General features: G+C 43.7%; 3 protein-coding genes across 11 annotated transcripts in view; 1 reads left to right on the top strand and 2 right to left on the bottom strand.

The window, feature by feature from the left end:
- ZSCAN32 (zinc finger and SCAN domain containing 32) overlaps positions 1-14,317 on the bottom strand; it is a 60,597-nt gene extending 46,280 nt beyond the window's left edge. For 2 of the 4 annotated variants that reach the window (XM_017886291.1, XM_017886288.1), the window contains exons 1-2: positions 14,239-14,317; positions 12,367-12,493 (exon numbers count right to left, since the gene is read on the bottom strand). The gene's annotated coding sequence lies outside the window, so the exon portion shown is untranslated. Of the gene's footprint in view, positions 1-3,275; positions 3,363-12,366; positions 12,494-13,380; positions 13,424-14,238 lie in introns of those variants that run through there. The other 2 variants (XM_017886289.1, XM_017886292.1) reach the window with 2 other exon arrangements.
- Positions 3,863-16,421, bottom strand: ZNF597 (zinc finger protein 597). 2 transcript variants are annotated; one of them, XM_017886301.1, is made up of 4 exons: positions 15,047-16,421; positions 14,249-14,334; positions 12,367-12,493; positions 3,863-8,976 (listed from the first exon to the last, which is right to left on the bottom strand). In XM_017886301.1, exons 2-4 carry the CDS (start codon positions 14,279-14,281, stop codon positions 7,862-7,864), a joined length of 1,275 nt encoding a protein of 424 aa, XP_017741790.1. In that variant the 5' UTR covers positions 14,282-14,334; positions 15,047-16,421; the 3' UTR covers positions 3,863-7,861. The 2 variants fall into 2 exon arrangements, with proteins under 2 accessions (XP_017741790.1, XP_017741789.1); XM_017886300.1 differs by lacking the exon at positions 15,047-16,421 and adding an exon at positions 14,487-14,664.
- Positions 14,795-22,643, top strand: part of NAA60 (N-alpha-acetyltransferase 60, NatF catalytic subunit) — a 46,543-nt gene continuing 38,694 nt past the window's right edge. The window contains exons 1-3 of one of the 5 annotated variants that reach the window (XM_017886307.1): positions 14,803-14,949; positions 18,932-19,074; positions 19,922-19,991. The gene's annotated coding sequence lies outside the window, so the exon portion shown is untranslated. Of the gene's footprint in view, positions 14,960-18,931; positions 19,992-22,643 lie in introns of all 5 variants that reach the window. The other 4 variants (XM_017886310.1, XM_017886308.1, XM_017886309.1 and 1 more) reach the window with 4 other exon arrangements.

Genomic DNA, 22,643 nt, shown 5'->3' with positions numbered 1-22,643 from the left:
TTTTGTGCAGGGAGGAGGTTCTCATTCTTTCAGCCAGGGTGAGTGCAGTGGAAGAATCACAGCTCACTAAGGCCTTCACCCAGGCTCATGCGATCCTCTCCTGAGTAGCTGGGACTACAGGCATGTGCCACCACGCCCAGCTTTTTTTTTTTTTGAGACGTAGTCTCCCTCTGTCCCCCCAGGCTGGAGTGCAGTGGCGCGATCTTGGCTCACTGCAACCTCCGCCTCCTGGGTTCAAGCAATTCTCCTGTGTCAGCCTCCCAAGTAGCTGGGACTACAGGTGTGTGCCACCATGCCCAGCTATGTTTTTTTTTAGTAGAAATGGGGTTTCACCATGTTGGCCAGGATGGTCTCGACCTTCTGACCTCGTGATTTGCCCACCTCAGCCTCCCAAAGTGCTGGGATTACAGGCGTGAGCCACTGTGCTCGGCCTAATTTTTAAATTTTTGGTAGAGATGGGTCTTATTATGTTGCCCAGGCTGGTCTGGAACTCCTGGCCTAAAGCAATCCTCCTGCCTTGACCTCCTAAAGTGCTGGGATTATAGGTGTGAGCCACTGCACCAGCCATCTTTGCTAAATTATTCCCTTCAAGCATATAGGGCTTCATTATATATTTATCCTGAAAGCTTTCTTTTTTTTTTTTTTTTTTGAGACGGAGTCTCGCTCTGTCGCCCAGGCTGGAGTGCAGTGGCCGGATCTCAGCTCACTGCAAGCTCCGCCTCCCGGGTTTACGCCATTCTCCTGCCTCAGCCTCCCGAGTAGCTGGGACTACAGGCGCCCGCCACCACGCCCGGCTAGTTTTTTGTATTTTTTTAGTAGAGACGGGGTTTCACTGTGTTAGCCAGGATGGTCTCGATCTCCTGACCTCGTGATCCGCCCGTCTCGGCCTCCCAAAGTGCTGGGATTACAGGCTTGAGCCACCGCGCCCGGCCTATCCTGAAAGCTTTCTTCGTTTTTTTTTTTCTAAACTCCTTACAGTTTCTTTGCGTACACTGTTACACCTCTTGTCTACTAGTAACTGACAGCACCAGTGTCTTTTTTTTTGGACAAAGTCTCACTTTGTTGCCCAGGCCGGAGTGCAGTGGCACAATCTCAGTTCAGTGAAACTTCCACCTCCTGGGTTCAAGCAATTCTCCTACCTCAGCCTCCTGAGTAGCTGGGACTACAGGTGCACACCACCATGCCCGGCTAATTTTTGTATTTTTTTAGTAGAGATGGGGTTTCACCATATTGGCCAGGCTGGTCTCAAACTCCTGACCTCGTGATCTGCCTGCCTTGGCCTCCCAAAGTGCTGGGATTACAGGCATGAACCACTGTACCCGGCCCTCTATCAGTCTTTAAGCTGAAACCAACAGTATAAAAGTGACAGCTGTAGTAGTTTCATTCAGTGCATAATTGTAAGCATCTACCATGTTCCTGATCTCTGCTCCTATAGAGACAATGAAATTTTATTAGTTACATAATTACTATTCAATTACAAGCATATTGCTATAAGGAGGGTAAAACAAAGAATGCAGGAATTGAGAGGGTTTTTCCAAGTAAAAGGAAACGTATGTGCCTTGGTATATTTGAAGAATTGAGCGAAAGTGTAGCTGGAGAGGGGTCAGAGAAAAAGAACAGCTGGAGTTGATGCTGGCAGGGAAGTAATGACTAGGAAGGTCATGTTGAAAATTTAAATGTCCCTAAGGACAATGGGAAGCCAATGGAAGATGTCAAGTTGGATGAGATAATCATAATCATCTGGTACCTGGCCCTCTACTTCTGTGCAGCAAAGACTGGAAAGATCAACATCTAGTGTTGTCTTCCCTCAATTATGCTGAAATTTTCTGCTGAGTTTCAGGGAGCAAGCAATTTTATAATACTTCTTTTATTAAATGGTAGTGTGTTAGCTGTGCTGACAGAGAACAAGAGTGATATGAAAGTCATCAGCAGGCTATTTCAGGTAACCCAGGTGAGTATCGTTGGACAGGATGGGGACAGTAGAGACAGAAACATTCAGGTTTTGGTGATACTTTTGAGGTAGAATCCATGAGACTTGATGATTGAGTGGATATGATGTCTTAGTCTGTTCCAGCTGCTATAAAAAATTATCGTCAACTGGGTAGCTTATAAACAACAAAAATTTTTTTCTCATAGTTCTAGAGGCTAGGAAGCCCAGATCAAGGCACTGGCAGATTCAGTGTCTGGTGAGGGCCATTTCCACAATGGCACCTTCTTGCTGGGTCCTCACAGGCTCAAGTACAGTGGCCCAATCACAGTTCACTGTAACCTCGACTTCTTGGACTCAAGCAATCCTCCTGCCTCACCCTCCCAAGTAGCTAGGACTACAAGCACCAGCCACCACACCGGGCTAAATAAATGTTTTGTAAAGACGGGGTGCTATTATGTTTCCCAGGCTGGTCTTGAAGTCCTGGCTTTAAGCAATCCTCCCATCTTGGCCTCTCAAAGAACTGGGATTACAGACATAAGCCACCACACCCGGCCTTCAGTCTCTTTTATGAGGACACTAATGCCAATCATGAGGGGTCTGCCAAAGTCCCCACCTCCTAATAACATCAATTAAAGCGTCAGAATTCAAACACATGAATTTTTAGGGTACACAAATATTCAAGCCATAGCAAGAGGAAAGAGGAAGTGTTTGTTGATATCATGAGCAATTGTATGGATGTGGCCCCACATATTGGAGGCAAACAGATGAGGCGCTAAAAGCATGAGTTAAGGGCACGTGTTTTGATGCCTGAGAGACATCCAAAGGACGATCTCCTGTAGGTACTTGAAAGTAGGAATCTGGAGTACATAGAAGAGAAGTTGGAGTTTGACCTAAAGTGAGGTCTTTGTAGCCATGGAAGTGGCTAAGCTCACCTGGGGAGATACCATTTACCAAAGGTAAGCCGAGAGTACAGTCCAGCTAACCAGAAGCATGTTAGAATTTGGCTGCAGAGCATGCTAAAAGCCTAACAGATTGGTACTGGTTCTAAAGAAAAGACACTCTATCCAGCACAAGTGAGATGCACAAAGTATCCAATTCAACAAGCCAGAGACACACATGCTAGACAGGCCCACAGCTCTTCATTGCCTAAGTGGGACTAGAGCTGGGACGGTGGCGCACAGCTTCTTCTCCAGTCCTAACACTTAGAATCATGGGATGGAGATTCGTGTTAGTGCCCGACAATCACACCCGTGTTACCCTCCTGCTGATGTGGAGCAAGAGACCTGAGGAGTTCCTCCGCAAACGCTCTTACCCGTACTGCTAGATTTACATGGAGATCACCTACCGATATGCAGTAGACATGGCCAGGCACATGGCCAAACCCCACTGCTGGATCTCCACCGTTCACCACATCCCACTTGCCCAGGAATGCGCAGGCGCTGCCGGAACCGGGCACCGGAAGTGGCTCGTGGCTTCCGGTTCCTCACCAGTGTGCCGCTGTAGCGCAAGTCATCTCGTTGGCACTTCCGCTGACCTGTGCAGTTGGTGGCCAAGCGGAGACTCAGGATCTCCCTGAGGCCGCGCGAGGTCTTCTGGGAGTCCTACTCACCACATCCGCTACTCGGACTCCAAGCTTTAAGTGGCGACCCGCGCCAAGCAGTAGCTGCTCCGTGAAGACGGAGGTCCTTGGCCCTGTACTTCCGTGTACAGCAAAGACGAAAGGAAATTGAGGTCTAGCGCTAGCTTCCCAGAATGACGCCAGAATTTTCTGCTGAGTTCCAGGGAGCAAGCGATTTTACTTCCCTTATTAAGCAGCACAAAGTCATTCACTTACTTTCTAAACCACAATCCTAACAGTCTTCAAAATTAACCTCATTGCCACCTAAAACCACTTAAGTATTTTTTTTTAAAAAAGTTCACTTCATTGCCATCATCATAAAATATCATTTATTAGAAGCCAAATTGCACATTAGACGTAATCAATAACTTCAGAGCTTGCAAACTAGAGCGAAGACTGATGAGAATACGTCAAAAACAGTAAAACCAACACATTAAACAAACAGTATAAGTGTATACAATAAATATAATTCTGAGGTATCCAAAGGAACTGGGGATTACAGCACATTCTTATGTTTACACAGAAGAATATTTATATTGTATTCTCCCCTACAGACTTAATACAAAGAGGAATGTCAATTTTAAAAGACAAAACACCTGTACTACTTAGATAGGCCTTGGAAAGATGGGTAATGGTCATCTTTGAATCAGATCAATAGCTCTCCTAAATTACAAAACTAAACCACATGAATATATACACTTCTAATGTAATGAACATCATTTTGTTAAACAGATGCTTAAAGCAAAAACACTTTCCTACTAAAATCCCACAGGGATAACAAGTTTAATGAACATTCAAAATAGACTATTCATATAAACTATAACCTGCTATGTCTCCCTTTGTACACATAGGCAGTAAATTGCAGATTACTTTGATCAGACTCTGCAGTTTCAGATTGTATGACATCTTATGCTGCAGTCACTAGAACATTGCCACTTAATTATATGGAAACTCAGGAGGCAAAGACTCAAAATGGCATTTACTGTGAAATGTCATTTGAGTTTTAACTCCCTGAATTATTGGGTTAATCATTTTCTATGTCAAATGAGGAGGTGTCAATAGACTACCACCTGTAGCAACAAAGCTCTAAATAAAACTATTGTGAGTCCACCTCATTCAAGAACAACTACGTTCCACAATTTCTTAAATTACAAAATGTAAATGCTGACATCTGAATTCCATTGGAAAAATGCTGTTTCCATCAATGATGACTGTTTAACAGACTGTTTATTCCAGCAATCATGTTAAGGAACTGTTGGAAACACATTTTCATCACTGCATCAACAACAAAAACGAAAAAATTTGTCTGAGTCAATTTATTCAGCATAAAGTTTTCACTCTCGTAGTGTGTTGATTTCCATGCTGCAAAATGCAGTTAACCAATCATTCATAGCAATAAACTCTTGCATTTAGTTTTTCATTCCCATATTAACTTTTATCCAGTATTTGTGAATAGCACCTAACATGGTAGGCTAGTATCTCTGAGTTAATGACAATTTTATGGAATTTATCTCCATCAACTGACACTGTAAACAGAAGGGTGAAAAGCCATCATCATAAAAAACCTGAAGCTCACCAGCAGATATATCTTTTCCTTCAATTCCCTGGGGGCAAAGCAGCTTGAATTACATCCAGCAAATGTATTTAAGTACAAGTGCACAATAAGCAAACAACTGAAAATAGGCCTATTTCCCAGTAACTGACACTTAGGGGATTTTCATTTTTTTCTGCATACCAATCATTAACAGTATTATACCAAAAAGCCATTTTAGTTATACCCACATGTATGTTAATGTTTCTGAAAAGGGCTATTTTTTCTAATCTTTTAGGGAAGTTTGTCATAATCTTCCAAAATCTGGAGAATAAAACTGTAAAAATTAGAGGTTAATTGTGAAGGAAGACTCATGTGGAAAGGCAAACTTCCCCATTAAGGTGCAAAACAGGACGTATGGCACAAACTCTCGCTTTCTGCTATGTTTTCTAGGAGCCAAAACAAAAATGACAGCATCCATCTTTTATATCACCCCCATTCTGTCCAAGTACCTTCTAAGATATTCCCCTCTACTTCTTTCTGCAGCAACTCTGCTAATCCAGACCTTTCCCAATTTCATCCCCCATCCTGTGACTCATTAGATCTTTGACTGAAATATTAGGGCCCCTGATAAGTGCTGAGGCACCTGCCAGTTTCTCCCACTGAGGGCAGAAGCAGGAGAGCAAGGAGGTGGTGTTCTTGTTGTTATTTAACAAAGATCATGATATCTCAGAGTTGGCTAATACGTAATCTAACTGGAGACCATCTTGCTACACATTTCAAAGCACCTCAGAGAAACCTGGAAGCTGGTGTCCTGTCTCCTAAGAGTGGAGACATCAGAAACAAAGAGTCAAGTCTGACCTTGACATACAGAGCAGCACACAGTCTCAACTGTGGATCTGCAAACCAGAAACAAGACAAAAATGACAAACAGAGAGAAACTCTCTCTGGGTTAGGGATGTTTTTGTTAATTTCAGTTTTCCTCTCACCTAAACAGTATCTTCCTGCCTCTACTCAGTAATAAGAGCTTAGCTGAGTAGCCAGCATCTTTTTCTATGTTCAGTCCTCAATCTGCTGTTCTGTAGGACCACCTTCTGCTACCTTCCATACAATTAGTCCTCAAGAGTCCTTTATCTTTTCTCATGATGATTCACAGCAACAATTCAATTTTAGCAAATATTATACTTTTATACTGTCTATTTAAGTAGAATGAGAGCATTCTTCCATCCTAATCAAAACCCATGTAAATACTGTTTTGCTGACAGGCATACAATCAACTTTAATGAGAAATTGTATATGAATCTATATTTACAACATTCTGTGGTTCTTAAACATTAATAACCATACTATTTAACAATATTTTGCTCCAATATTTATCTATAATAGCGGTAGGTAAAGATCTACATATTATTAAGTATTTTGGTTAAAATCTAACAATTTTCTATATGCATTTTCTTTGGAGATGGAGAGGAAATGTTAAGGGTGTTTTTTAAAAAACCAAAACCCAGCTAAGACCTTCAGTACTGTCCTCTGCAAAGTGTGAAATCTCTTATCTGATTAGAGAGACAAGAATTCAAACCTGAAGTCCTGGAGAGTCTTCTGCTGCTTTACAACTGTATATGTAAGTCAGGCTTTGGGTACAGCACAAAGGGAATGAAGGGGTTCGAGGATGCAAGCACAATGAATCGCCTCCATGATGACCATTCTCACCTACCTATCTCAGCTCCCCTTTCCCTGGCTGCTTGCAGTGTTACTACGTGGTGCAAATGTCAACAAATGCTGCAGTCTTGCAGACTGCATGGCCTTTGGAGTCACAGAGACCCAAGCTTAATGTCAGTTTCACCACAATGTGATTTGTGTGCTGGGCAAAGTACTGACTTTACCCTCTGAGGACTTCAGTTTCCTTGTTTATGAAACAAAGGTTTTTTTTTTTTCTCTGTCATAGATTTATTCTGAAGATTAAATTAGATAATATATCTAAAGTAGCTAGCATGCTCACTGAGAAACAATTACAATTACTCATAGTAAGACAGGTAATGTGCTTCAGTAGCGATTTGGAGGCAAATCTTAGAAAGGAGCAAGTACTTTTTCCCCTCCCCAAGTCAAGTCCAGCCTCCAGAAAAGGGCTGCAGTTAGACTTCCAAAATTCTTGCAAACAATTGGGTCCTAAATGCCAGTACCTGCCCCTGGCATCAGAACCATGACAGAGAACTCTGTGGATACTAATGGCCATCAAGATATAAACTAGTCCACCCGTTTGAGAACTTTTACAGGGCAGAAAAAAAACTTCTAAATGCCTATGGGAATGCACATGTAAAACAGCAATCTTATACAAATATTACATTCAAATAGTTATAGCAAAAAAAAGTATAAAACATATAAAAGCATTTACTTTCCTAGATATAGCTGCAGAACTGGCAAAATATAAATAAATTCTCCTCCTTCTAAAAGTTAGAAACTACGTAAACAAAATTAAAAGAACTCTAGCAAGAGCCTTCATTTTAATGAAAATTGAATTTAAACAAAAGTTTTGTATCTTTTCCTGGCTCACAGTTGAACAGTAACCGAGTTACTGGGTTCATTCACTAGCTTTGTGGCATGGATTTTGCGTCCCTAGTTATAAAATGGAAATGATACTGCCTAAATCAAGGTTGTGGTAAGAATTAAGTATTACATGGGAATGTGTGTAAAGTGCTTAGCACATTGCCTGGGACATATACAGTAACTGCTTCCCACCATACAGATACTGAAAAGCCCAATCACTGATAACAAGTTGTTATATTTATGTGGTGTTTTTTATGTGAGTTCGCTTATGAGTAACGAGATGCAAATTCGACCTGAAACTTTTCCCACACACAGTACATTTCAAAGTTTCCTCTACCATGTGGCTCTTCTGGTGGCATGCAAGTTCTGAGTCCAAAGCAAAACTTTTCTCGCATATTTTGCATGTATGGGGCCTTTCCTCTGTATGAATGTTCTGATGGGAAATAAGCTCAGAGAAACAAGGAAAGGTCATGTCACAGTCAGGACATTGTAAGGGCTTGAATTTTGAGAATGAGAAGAAATTGTCCCCATCATCGCTGCAGCGTTCAGAGTCCTCGTCGTGGCTCTTCTCAGAAAGGGCAGGATATGAGGACTGCCTGAAGCTCTTCATGCACTTAGTGTGCTGGTACTGGGGGCCTGATATGAATGTTTCCTCAGGCAAAGCAAGATTTGGTTTATCATTAAAATGTTTATCACGGTTAGTAGATTCGTAAGCTTTTTCAGCACTGTGGCTTTTCTGATGCTGTGCCAATCCTGGGAGCCACATAAAACCTCTACCACATATGCTACATGTATAGGGCTTCTCCTTTACATGGCTATTCATGTGTCGGGACAGATGCGAGTGCTGGCGAAAGCTGGCACTGCACTTGGCACACTTATAAGGTTTCTCACCAGTATGGATTCTCCTGTGTGTCCTCAGGTTGGCTCTATGATTGAAGGTCTTCCCACAGTCACCACATTTATGTTTTTTCTCTCCTGAATGAACTTTCTGATGCAAAACCAGGTATGAATGATCGCTGAAGTTTTGGTCACACTCAGGACATTTATACACATTTCTGGCTCCTTCCCAGGAAGAATCAAGAATTTCAGAAAGTGTGTTGGTTCCTAAATATTCAGAGAGTTCTACTAACGGGGTGTGGTTTTCAATGGTAACTAAAAGGCTGATGACCCTTCTCTTGCAAGTGGGAGTTCCACTTAATATTTTCCCTTCAGGGTTTCCAACTCCATCCTCAGAGAATTTTTCTGGGTAAGGGACAAGGGGTGCAGCAATGGGGTACTTTTCTAGGGCAAGCTCGTCAAGTTCCATAGACTCTAGGCTTAACTGCTGATTAATCTCTGGCTTGCCTTCCTCTCCTGTTGATAAAACAAAAGAAAGCAAAACATAGACAATACCTTCAAGGGATACTGGGAAAAAAGTAAGCTAAAAGGTAGTTACAAAGAGGACCAGGAAAATTTAGAAGGGTTATCCTATAACCCAGACACGAAACACACAAAATTAGGACGAAGCAGACTCTCCTGGCCTCCCAGAAGATCCAGTTTTGGGTGAATATCCAAAGGTAAGGAGGAGAGAATAGCTATAACTAAGTCAGAGTCCAGTGGGATAGGTACTAAGGACAATCTCAGTAGTGGCTGTCTAGAGGTGAAATTTTCCAGCTTGTCTATTTAGACCTCAAGAGCCTTTCATTTTTGAAGCTATCTCAAGTGACAGCAGAACAATTAACAATTAGAAAAAAGATTAGGATTCATATTTATCAAGAAAGAGAGGGGTTGGGCAAGTGTCTCACGCCTGTAATCTCAGCACTTTGGGAAGCTGAGGTGGAAGGATCACTTGAGGCTAGAAGTTTGAGACCAGTCTGGGCAACATAGTGAGACTCCATCTCTACAAAAAATAATTTTTAAAAATTAGCCAGGCTTGGTGGCACATGCCTGGAGTCCTAGATACTCAGGAGGCTGAGAAAGGAGGATCACTTGAGCTCAGGAGTTTTGAGTTGTGCCACTGCACTCCAGCCTAGGTGACAGAGCCAGAACTTGTTTCTTAAAAAAAAAAAAAAAAAAAAAAAAAGAGGCGGGCCGATGGCTCAAGCCCTGTAATCCCAGCACTTTGGGAGGCCGCAGACGGGCGGGGATCACGAGGTCAGGAGATGAGACCATCCTGGCTAACACGGTGGAAACCCGCTCCTCCTACAAAAAATACCCCAAAAACTACGCCGGAGTGAGGTGGGGGCACTTGTAGTTCCCAGCTACTCGTGGCAGGCTGGAGGCAGGAGAATGCATGAACCTGGGATGGGAGGTGAGCTTGTAGTAAGCTGAGATCGCGGCCACTGCACTCCAGCCTGGGCGACAGGAGCGAGACTCCAGTCTTCCAAAAAAAAAAAAAAAAAAAAAAAAAAAAAAAAAAAAAAGCAAGCAAGAAAGAAAAAAAAGATAAGATGATGAGATAGATGACAGCAAGAATGAGGGAGAAAGAAAATAATTTTAAAAAGAAAAGAAAGCAATGAAGTGAGCATTTTTCTCCTATAACAGAGAAGCACACAGGTTATCAGAAACAGTTTTATTATCACCAGGAGAACTCTCCAAAATCTCTTTATCCCTCACTAAGGAAAGATCAAGGTAGAAGGCTGTGCGTACTGCATGATAATAACAGCCAATCTACTTACAAGGATGGCTGACAAAACTAACATTCCTTTGTAATATCTTCCAAGAATTCTTCAGTTATAATGCAAATATATCAATACAAAAGGAACCTTTCTTTCCAGAGAAACAAAGTTCTATGATTTTCCCAACTCACTGACTAGAAAGGGCTGCAGTATAGTGCATGGGAATCCAAACAGTACCAAGTGCTTTTGCTGATTTGAGGAGACTGAGTTCAGAGATCAGGGATGCCAAGGCAGCTAGAATTTGAAAGCAAAACAGCAAAGAGGCAGCTGCTCAGAAAGAGAGCTCAGGTCATCTACATGGGGTCCTCTTAAGACCTTCCTGAGGCTAGGTACAGTGACTCACACCTGTAATCCTAGCACACTGGGAGGCTGAGGTGGGAGGATCACTTGAGCCGTGGAGTTCGAGACCAGCCTGGGCAATATGGCAAAGCCCTGTCTCTACAAAAAAAAAAAAAAAAAAAAAAAAAAAAATTAGCTAGGCATGGTAGTACATGCCTGTAGTCCCAGCTACTTGGGAGGCTGAGGTGGGAGGACTGCTTGAGCCTGGGAGGTCAGCGCTGCAGTGAGCCGTGATTGTGCCACTGCACTCCAGCCTGAGTGTCAGATCAAGATACTGTATCAAAAAACAAGAACAAATACAAAAAAAAACCACAACCTTGGCTGAGTAATCTACAAGTGCATGAAGAAACTACCCAATGCCGTGGAAAGAACCGCCTAGAAGGAATAACAGAGCAATAACCAGTCCATGTTGCCTCCAGCCAAAGTGGAAAGACGTAAGACATTGAGCAGCAATGTCCACGGAAAAATACTGCCTTAGCAGTAACTCAAATAAGCCCTAGCAGAAAGGCTGATCTGAACCCATCCTAACAAAGCAAAAAAAAAAAAAAGCACACCTTGAAACAATCAAACTGACCCCAAGTAACTTAACCGCCTCCTACAACAAAACCCAAAATATTTTTTAAAATGCAACAAAATCCTGGCTCCAAAAACATAAAATTCTTAATCCAACATCCAACCAAAATTTACCAAGCAAGTAAAGAAAATATAGAAAATATAACCCATAACTAGAAGACAAATCAATCAATAGAAACAGACCCAGAAACCACATTAATGATAAAACTAGCAGGAAAAAAAAGTTTAAATAACCATTATAAATATACTCCATAAGTTTAAGCAGATAGAAGACAACATGAACATGATGAAGAGAAAAGTGGAAGATAGAAAATATGAGTTATTTAGAATAACTAGTTATTCTAGTTCTTTTCTGACTAGGATTGAGTATCTAAACTATTCCAAACTATTTAGAATAATTACTTAGAACAAATAAATAGAATAGTTTAGATACTCAATCCTAGTAAGAAATAAAATCTACTGAGGCACAAGAGTCCATCTGTGTATGGTTCCCCATAGGTGAGAAAGGCATAGCACCACTTAAGAGTAAATCAATTTCCAGTCTTTAGCAAATGATAGTCATCGATACTAACAGGATTTCCCAAGTAAAATTGTAAACTAACTGCAATAAATGTTTGTGAAAGTACCAAATACTGCCATCTCTTGTACTAAACCACAGGCACTGTACTAGACTGAAGTTTTGTCTTTAAGAAATCATCTTGGCCGGGCGCGGTGGCTTATGCCTGTAATCCCAGCACTTTGGGAGGCCGAGGCAGGCAGATCATGAGGTCAGGAGACTGAGACCATCCTGGCTAACACAGTGAAACCCCGTCACTACTAAAAATACAAAAAATTAGCCAGGATGGTGTTGGGCACCTGTAGTCCCAGCTACTCGGGAGGCTGAGGCAGGAGAATGGCGTGAACCTAGGAGGTGGAGCTTGCAGTGAGCAGAGATCGCGCCACTGCACTCCAGTCCGGGAGACAGAGCCAGACTCCGTCCCCCCCCCTCCCCAAAAAAAAAAAAAAAAAATAAATCATCTCATATTTTAAAACTTTTTCTCTCATACAATTATCATCTCCACATAAATTACTCAAGGACAGGTCCCACTCCACCATACCAACATGTGGAAAAAGCATTAAGTTCTCATCCTAAAACTGACAAAAGTTCCAGATGCAAGAAAAACAAATGCCTTACCCATCAAGGCTGCATCCTCCAAACACTCCTTTGTAGCATCTCTGCTGAGGGACATCTGGGCAGGGTGCAGAGTCACACACTCCTCTTGGGAAAAATACACAGCCAGATCCTCAAAGAGTATTGGTCCCTGAAACAAAAGAGCCTGTGTCAGTACAAAAGGGTGGAGGTTCAGTCCCTTACTTAACCTAGGAAGGATGAGAAGAGCTAGAAACATCAGATGCACGGGTAAAAGGGCTTGGTGTAAAAGGTTCTTGAGTGCAGGAGTGGGGTAAATGGGTTCTAAGGGGTGGGGTGAGGATTGGAAAGAAGAGAGTAAACATGGATATTTTTAGGCAGTGGTATAAGGATGGTGGACTGTGACAATTACAGTCTATCTTGGAAGAGAAAAGATGAGAGAACAGCTCTTCGGGGAAAAACCATTAAGTAAGGATCCTCTAAGAAAAGGAGAAGGTTGGGGCTGGGTGCGGTGGCTCATCCCTGTAATCCCAACACTTTGGGAGTCTGGGGGGGGGGGCAGATGACTTGAGGTCAGGAGTTCGAGACCAGCCTGGCCAATATGATGAAACCCTGTCTCTAGTAAAATTACAAAAATTAAGGCCGGGCACAGTGGCTCATGCCTGTAACCCCAGCACTTTGGGAGGTGGAGGCGAGTGGATCACCTGAGGTCAGGAGTTCAAGACCAGCCTGACCAACATGGTGAAACTCTGTCTCCACTAAATACAAAAAATTAGCCAGATGTGGTGGCGCATGCCTGTAATCCCAGCTACTTGGGAGGCTGAGGCAGGAGAATTATTTGAACCCAGGAGGAAGAGGTTGCAGTTAGCTGAGATTGTGCCACTGCACTCCAGCCTGGGCAACAGAGCAAAATTTCATCTCAAAATAAAATAAAAACAAATTAAAATGAAAATAGCTTGGTGTGGTGGCATGTGCCTGTAGTCCCAGCTACTTGGGAGGCTGGGACAAGAAAATCGCTTGAATCCAGGAAGCAGAGATTACGGGGAGCTGAGATCGCACCATTGCACTCCAGCCTAGGCATCACAGCGAGACTCCATCTCAAAAACTAAAAAAAAGAAAAAGAAAAGAAAAGAAGGTTGGGCAGCCCAGGAAGAATCATAAAGAGATAAAGGTTACAGGATTCTCCCAACATCCTTCCCTTTGCTATTTCCTCTCTCTAGTCCCTATGACACTCATTGCTAAGCTCACTCCAGCGCTTCATCCAGGCCTACCCCACCTTCCCTAATGGTGTGAATGAATCACCTGGGATTTATTATTACTCTACAAGTGCGGAGTCTAGAAATGTGCTTAATTTAAAAATTCATTCAAATTGGATAAGTACCAAATCTGTACTTTTGGGAACCAGAAAGTCACTTTTGATCCTAGCACTTTGGGAGGTCGAGGTGGGAGGACAGCTGCAGGCCAGGAGTTCCTGGGCAAAGCCGCAAGACTCCATCCCCATAAAGAATTTTTAAAAGTGGCCAGACACTGTGGTATGCGCGCCTCTCAGCTACTGGAGAAGCTGAGGCGCGAGGATTCCCTGAGTTCCAGATGGAGCTATGATCTCAGCACTGCACTCCAGCCAGGCAAGCAACACTCCAGCGAGAAGGCCAGACCTTATCTCCAAACAAAACAGATAAGACACTGAGAAACTCTCTCAGAGATTCCTCCAAGGACCCTGCTCCCAGTTGGTAGTTCTGAAAGAAAGAAGTTAGTAAACCACTTCTATATGCCTGGTCTTGGAACGAAGAACGCTTGGTCAAAGGGCTATTTGGGGCTCAGGCGCACTCCTACCACAACATGAATGCCCAACCCTCCTCCAAAGGAGGGGATCAGGAAGAGACCGAAAGCAGCAACAGACTTGGACGAAAAATGTACCTCCACTCACCTGGGCCTCGGGAGTCGGGGGCATGGACGCCATTTGGCGGGTGGGGAATGCCTTCTTCCAGACGCCACAGGGACTTCGAGACGAAGCTGCGCGGGGAGAGAACAGTCTTTAAACAGACCTATTCTGCGGCCAAGCTCCTCCAGTACCCCTAGCCTCCCTCGATTCCCTCCGAACCCCCCTTAAAAACCTACGCTGACTGCTCCTCCTCCTGGCCCGACCTCGAAAGGGGCCCACTTACCGCTCGGCGGCTAATGACAGGCCTCGCGCTCCCGGACAGGAGCTGCAGAAAGCGACGCCCGACCGGGACGCGACGAAAAACGCCACGGCCGCTGCAAAACTCCCACGCTCTCATGCTCCTCTACGCAGGAGCTGCGGGAAAAGCCGCCGGAAGCGACCCGCCCCCAGCCCTATCCGCCATCCTGCCCTTTGATTGGCCGGAGTTCTCCCGAAGGGGAAGTCCTCCTTTTGTGTTGACCAATCGAACACCTTAACCGAGGACCTGTAGCTACTGGGCAGCTGCGAGAGGTAGTTTTCCTCCTTTTCTCTAAGCAAGCATTTCCGCTTCCGCTAGCAGGGTCTCCCCTGTGAGCTCCGGGCCTGTTTACCCGGTAGAGTCTTAGGGTGACCCCAGAGGGACGTAATGTTTCCGAGAAGAAGGGCAGAAAGAAGACTGGGAGACACCGGAACTCGAAAGAAAATCGGTAACAAAATGTGGGTTTGGCCAACAGTGCCCTGTAGGGCTGAAATTTCGTTCTGGCCAGAGCGGGGTGATTGAGAGGCCGGGGGTTCGGGCCTAACCTGGGCTTGAGCTGTCCTTTGTGTCTTGGGCGGATGGTGGGGCCGTAGAACATGAAGGAATGTCTTTTTGTACGTTCACAACGTTGACATCGGTGTAGGCCAGGTTGCTAGGCTCCTACTCAAATTGTTCTAGAGGCATTATGTATTGTACCCGTAGCTGCAGCCTAACCGAGCCACGTCAGCTCCATAGTCACAGAGGACCCCACGCGGGTATAGAGCCCTAGGTTTGCGTCGCGGGACATTGTTCGCCCCCAGATACCTCACATTCAGCCTACCCTAGAGCCAGTCATTTCCTATTGTGTGTTGGCGGAAGAGGGAGTGCCCTAGTGTAGAGATTTGGAATTGGAAAATTGAACTCCGTCCCAAGCTCTGACACTGATTGGTTGGTAATCTTGGCCAGTTTACAACTTTGCTTTCCTCAGCAGCAAACAGCTCAGGATGCCTCTCTGGGCTAACTCAGAGGGTAGTTTCAGATTATAAGATAATGTAAGTGAAAGAAATTGTCCATTTATAAAGGTGTTTGGGGAAAAAAAAGACGAAAATGATGGGTACCTTGATAAAAAAGCCTGAAAAGTCTCAACATATTTCCTTATTCTAGTGCCAGGCACATCCCTGTATCTAAAAGCTTAATGAATGGCTGCATGGTTATTAAAACAATATTAGGAGATTTGACAACTTAGGTATGTGATTTTGTGGAATATCTAATAGGATAGTTTCAGCTACAAGTAACAGCAAACCCACTGAAATGATGTTCAAAGAGCAGTTGCAGGTTGGTTAATTTGGTGGCCCAGTGACAACATCAAAGTCCCAGTGCTTCTCCTCTGCCACCCTTAGCATGTTGGTAAAGTTGACAGTAGAATCTAGGTAAAATATGCAGACATGTATTGTGTCATGTACCCATCCTAAACTAGTTATTACCAAGAATAAATATAATTATTTGGGGCCCATCATGCTTCAGCCCTTGTCACTAGGGGAAGGACCCAGCCTCCCATGATAATCTACCTGCACAAAATCAGGGCTTTGTTATCAATGAAAAGAGATGTGGAAAGTAAGTTAGATAAGAAACAGCAGAATCTGCCACAAATGACATCTCTTGACAGCTAAGAGCTAGACCTTGTGGGGATGGATCACAAAAGAGGTACCTGGGGAGTCCCAGTAAAGGTGCTTCCAGGACAGGTGGAAGAATGGTAGGAACAAACTTCCCTACAGACTAGACCAGTTCAAAGCATACATGTTGAAGAAGAACTAATAGCCTGTATATGAAGGTGTAAGCCAAATAAATGTTCATTATTGAGTCACTGTGGTGTTCACATAGTCATCTTTCCCTTCTCGGTTTGTGCTTATCTTTTTTTTTTTTTTTTTTTTTTTGAGACAGAGTCTCACTCTGTAGCCAGGCTGGAGTGTAGTGGCACAATGTCAGTTCACTGCAACCTCTGCCTCCTGGGTTCAAGTGATTCTCCTGCCTTAGCCTCCCGAGTAGCTGGCACAGGCACCTGCCACCACGCCTGGCCAATTTTTTTTTTTTTTTTTTTTTTTTTTTGTAGAGATGGGGCTGCATCATATTGGCCAAGATGGCCTCGATCTCATGACCTTGTGATCCACCCGCATTGGCCCCCCAAAGTGCTGAGATTACAAGCATGAGCCACCGCACCCGGCCTATTTAATACTATTTTTTTTTTTTGAGACGGAGTCTCGCTCTGTCGCCCAGGCCAGAGTGCGGTGGCCGGATCGCGGCTCACTGCAAGCTCTGCCTCCCAGGTTTATGCCATTCTTCTGCCTCAGCCTCCTGAGTAGCTGGGACTACAGGCGCTCGCCACCTTGCCCGGCAATTTTATTTTTTATTTTTTTAGTAGAGATGAAGTTTCACCGTGTTAGCCAGGATGGTCTCGATCTCCTGACCTCGTGATCCGCCTGTCTTGGCCTCCCAAAGTGCTGGGATTACAGGCTTGAGCTACCACGCCCGGCCTTTAATGCTATTCTTACATCAGCGATGTCTCATTGTAGTCTGAGATTCTCCTGACCTGGATTTGTGGCTCTTTCACCAAGAACAGGAGACTCCCATGGCTCTCTTCTTTAAATCCTGTTGCCATAATTACAAAGAAATAAACACAGTTTCCAAGGCTTTGAAATGAAGCATGTGATGTTAACTCAGTGGATTACCAGAGAGAGGGATATACCTGAAATGGGAGAGGAAACAATCTTCCCTAGACTATCTTTCCTAACAGCTATCAAAACTATAAACAAGTAGACCAAGGAGGAGGAAGCTTGAAAGCTTTATCTTCCTGAAAATAAAGAGATGACATACAAAGTCCAAGATAGACCAAGATTGAAAATTAGACCGCATTATACCCCTAACTCAGTTTTGTAAAAAATCACAAATGCTTGACTGTATGTCTTTTTTTTTTTATTTATTTTATTTTATTTTTTTTTGAGGCGGAGTCTCGCTCTGTCGCCCAGGCTGGAGTGCAGTGGCCGGATCTCAGCTCACTGCAAGCTCCGCCTCCCGGGTTCACGCCATTCTCCTGCCTCAGCCTCCTGAGTAGTTGGGACTACAGGTGCCCGCCACCTCGCCCGGCTAGTTTTTTGTATTTCTTAGTAGAAACGGGGTTTCACCGTGTTAGCCAGGATGGTCTCGATCTCCTGACCTCGTGATCCACCCGCCTCGGCCTCCCAAAGTGCTAGGATTACAGGCTTGAGCCACCGCGCCCGGCCGACTGTATATCTACTATATGTTCAAGTAACATATTTTAATCATCAAAATTTAAAAATCCTTCCACCACAATCTTTTGCAAGTTTTTCCATTTCTGTCTCTAACATGGAACCAGTAATAACAACTACAACCTGTTTGTATTGAAATTCTTTCTATAGCCCAGCATCTGCTTTCTCTGAAAATTATCTTTTAAAATATTAAAATAACATAATTACAAAAGCAGTATATGTGTATTTTAGAAAGTTAAAAAATACAGGGGAAAAAATGGCACCACATTCCTGTCACCCAGAGATCACCACTATTTACTATTTATTTGTCTATTTATTTATTTATTTGTTGAGACAGAGTCTCACTGTTGCCCAGACTGGAGTGCAGTGGTGCAATCTCTGCTCACTGCAACTTGTGCCTCCCGGGTTCAAGTGATTCTCATGCCTCATCTACCAGAGTAGCTGGGATGACGGGCGCATGCCACCACACCCATTTAATTTTTGTATTTTTAGTAGAGATGTGGTTTTGCCATGTTGGCCAGGCTGGTCTGAAACTCCTGGCCTCAAGTGATCTGCCCACATCAGCCTCCCACAGTGCTCGGATTATAGGTTTGAGCCACCACACCTGGTCTACTCACTGCAACCTCCATCTCCCAAGTTCAAGCAATTCTTCTGGCTCAGCCTCCCGAGTAGCTGGGACTACAGGTGTGTGCCACCATGCCCGGCTAATTTTTGTATTTTTAGTAGAGGACAGCGTTTCCCCATATTGGCCAGGCTGGTCTCGAACTCCTGACCTCGTGATCTACCCACCTTGGCCTCCGAAAGTGCTGGGATCACAGGCGTGAGCCCCTGCCCGTGGTTACTTTTTCCCTAGTGATTTTTTTTATGATGATGCAGCTATATGTTGAAATGGAAAGATACTCGTTTTGGGGAGTAAAATTGGTTATGAAACAAAAATAATAACAAAGTTGCTTTTGAAGACTATGTATTAAAATGTTAGTGGCAGTTATATTTTTAATTTTTATGGGTACATGGTAGGTGTATATATTTATGTGGTACATGAAATGTTTTGATGCAGGCATGCAATGTGTAATCACTTCAAGGTAAATGGGGTATCTTCCCTGGCGATGTTTAACATGATTTCCAAAATGAATTGCTCGCTATGTTTGGTGTGTTTTCCATTCCCAGATGGTACTGCCTTTTAAGGTCTATTACTTAAAGGTAAGTATGGCTCTGGTTCTTATGGCCTTTACTGTATCTATCCTTCATGAGAAGTTGATACTGATCGGAAATTGACACAGAGCCTTCTCACCTACACCCAGGGAGTCTAGGTAAGTAAGATTATCTTTATCCCAAATTCAGCAAGAGGTTTTCTTATTAGTGTTCAGAATGCTTGATTGAGCAGTTAGAAAACTGTTGCTACGTAGTCTCCAGTCTTATCAAGGAAACAATGGCTGCAACTCATGCCTGCAAGAACAAGAGGCTCACACAGTTTTGAAATTAGTGCAACTTCTAGCTGGATAGGAGTCTTTTTAGTTTCATTTAGCCTTGACTTGAAACTAACAGGAGTCTTAAAATGAGAAAAGGCTCAGGGCTCTAAATGTACCTTCGACATGTTAATTCTGTTGCCAAAAACTGGCTTTGCTCTGTATTAACTCCAGCAGAATTCTTTTTCAGTCACTGAGGCCAGAGGTGCTTCCAGAGAAATGTTCCTGACCTACTGATACTGAATAATTATTGTTACTAGAAGCTGCAACTAAAGCCTCCTGGAGGGTAGTAAGAGGTACAGAGAATGCAGGTTAGATACAGTGAGGACAGAGAAGAAATGATGGGTTGGAGGCTGGGTGTGGTCACTCACACCTATAATTCCAGCTACTCTAGAGGCTGAAGCAAGAGAATCACTTGAGTCCAGGATTTCAAGGCTGCAGTGAGCTAGCATTGCGCCACTGCACTCCCCCTTGGATGACAGAGCAAGACTTTGTTTCTTTTTTTAAAAAAAAAAAAAGATGGGTTGCTTTGTAGTTTAGAGAACTACATGTTTAGATAGTTATTATTTCCCCAAAAGGGCCCATGAGATTGAAATTCTGAGATCCAGGGTTTGTCTGACACTAGCCTATGAGTTGTAGAGATGGGATGGCCAGGAGTGAAGTGATGGCCTTGTGTCTTTCTCCCCTGCAGCATACAGAACCGCTGTACCTGGAAGAAGGAAGTGCGGAGCCAGCCTGAGTTAGGAGTAGAGCTCCAGAGAGTGAGTCAAAGCCCTCTGTGTCCTGCTATGAATGATGCCCTCATAGTCAGAGGAAGCCTACTTAAGTGAAATCCATTTTTGACTTGTCAAGTATTAAATATTTTCTTAATTTTTAGTACTGAACAATAGAAGGCATCTAGTGAAACAAATGCTTTCACTTTCTTGCTAGGAGGGTAAATGAGTATATTCTTACATTAGGTACACAGGGATACAGTACAAGTATACCAGCCTCTCTGAACTATAAACAAGTACACAAGATTTGGTTTAAACATCAGTCTCTAGTGAGTCTGATTGATAAGCCCAGTCTCAGGGCACACTGACAATGTTAGTGGAGAACGAGACTCTCCCAGTGTGCTGCCCTGACCCCCCCGAGATTGGTCTGTGTAGCCATGTGGTGGTCATCCTGTACCACTTCTGGTTTGGTTCTAATCAAAGGAAGCAGTATCATCTTTGGTGATCCGTCTTACACACTTGCATCATTTTATACCAAAGGAGAATTTCTTTTGTTAAAAATTTATTTTTCATTATCTACTCATAAAGAAGGAACCAAAGGTCTGGGTGCAGTGGCTCATGCCTGTAATCCCAGCACTTTTAGGAGGTGAGGCAGGCAGATCACTTGAGGTTAGGAGTTCGAGACCAGCCTGCCCAACATGTTGAAACCCCATCTCTACTAAAAAACACAAAAATTTAACCAGGCGTGGTGGTGCCTGACTGTAGTCCCAGCTACTCGGGAGGCTAAGGCAGAAGAATTGCTTGAACCCAGGAGGTGGAGGTTGCAGTGAGCCGAGATCATGCCATTGCACTTCAGCCTTGGGCGACAGAGTGAGAGTCCATCTGATATGGTTTGGCTGTGTCCACACCCAGATCTCACCTTGAATTCCCATGTGTTATGGGAGGGACCCGGTAGGAGGTAATTGAACCACGGGGCAGGTCTTTCCCGTGGTGTTCTTGTGATAGTGTATAAGTCTCACAAGATCCATTGGTTTTTAAAAAGGGGAGTTTCCCTGCACAAGCTCTCTTTTGTCTGCCACCATGGGAGACGTGCCTTTTACCTTCCACCATAATTGTGAGGCCTTCTCAGCCACGTGGAGCTGTTAAGTCCATTAAACCTTTTTTTTTTGGTAAATTGCCCAGTCTCAGGTATGTCTTTGTTAGCCGTGTGAAAATGGACTAGTACATCATCTCAAAAAAAAAAAAAAAAAAAAAGGAACCAAAGAAGAATTTATTTGGAAGCAAAATATTTGGCATCCAGGGTTTTGATCCATGCATACATTAATAAACCCTTCAGAACCATGAGTTGGGATAATTCACTGTCCCTCATGTCAGTCTCATGGAACTTTGTGCTCTTCTGGGAGTGCTACCAGGGTAGTCTGGAGGCCTCTCAGGCAGAGCAGAGGCTGGTCAGCGAGCAACAGGGCTTGCCATAAAGTGGTTTGTTGATGATTTGTTTCTGGGACCCTGGGAAAAATGTTTTCAGGGTCTGCCTGGAAAGGCTGCTTTTGGAAACTCGTGGATTTCTTCCTGGGTGAATCAGGAAAGTTGTGATTCTGCCGGGCGCGGTGGTTCATGCCTGTAATCCCAGCACTTTGGGAGGCTGAGTCGGGCGGATCATGAGGTCAGGAGATCGAGACCATCCTGGCTAACATGGTAAAACCCTGTCTCTACTAAAAATACAAACAATTAGCCAGGCGTAGTGGCGGGCACCTGCAGTCCCAGCTACTTGGGGGGCTGAGGCAGGAGAATGGCATGAACCCGGGAGGTGGAGCTTGCAGTGAGCCGGGATTACAACACTGCACTCCAGCCTGGGCAACTGAGCGAGACTCCATATCAAAAAAAAAAAAAGAAGGAAAGTTGTGATCCAAGGGAAAGCATACGGGTTTTAATGATGAACCAGTTTGCTCCTTTGTTTCCTGGCTTTCATTCTTCATGGCATGTGCTCAGGGCGGCCACTGGAGAGAGGCATCATTCTGTATGGTATAGAGGCCTTGGGTGGGTGTTTCATCATCTGTAAAATGAGGACAACAATACTGAACTTTCAGCGCCATTGTAAATCAGAATATACGGTACAAGCATTGTAAGGTAGAAGTAAATTAGAACATACAGGAGGGATTATAACTCAGTGTTTAGCATATAGCAGACACTTAGTAAATAATGCATTCACTCTGTTCCATTCTAGAAGCTCCATTGTTGTTTGTACAAAACACCTCTGTTGCAGTGCTTATCAGATCGTCTTGTAATCACATAACTCCTCAAAGGCAGGATGTTGTGTAATCACATATTTCCTTGGTCACCATTTGTACCCAGAATGGGGAAGGAAGAAATGAAAAGAATCCAGTATCTAAGCTCAGCCTCCATTTCACTTGCACTTGCCTTTTATTTATGAAAATATAGTACTTGTCCATGTAAATAATATCTCTGAATGGATACCAGGAAAATGGTAAGATGAGTTAGCTAGAGAACTTGGATACTGAGTTGGAGGGAGGGAAACTTATTTTTCACCAATGTATCCTCTTGTTCTGTTTTAAGATAATTTACCACAGGCATGCATTACTTATAAAAATGTTTAGTGTCGGCCGGGCGCGGTGGCTCAAGCCTGTAATCCCAGCACTTTGGGAGGCCGAGACGGGCGGATCATGAGGTCAGGAGATCGAG

The sequence above is a fragment of the Rhinopithecus bieti genome, unplaced genomic scaffold, assembly GCF_001698545.2.
Source record: "Rhinopithecus bieti isolate Rb0 unplaced genomic scaffold, ASM169854v2 scaffold_13704, whole genome shotgun sequence".
In the NCBI taxonomy this organism is placed as follows: Eukaryota; Metazoa; Chordata; class Mammalia; order Primates; family Cercopithecidae; genus Rhinopithecus; species Rhinopithecus bieti.
The sequence above is the reverse complement of the archived record's forward strand: the minus strand, read 5'-3'. Positions and strand labels throughout refer to the sequence as shown.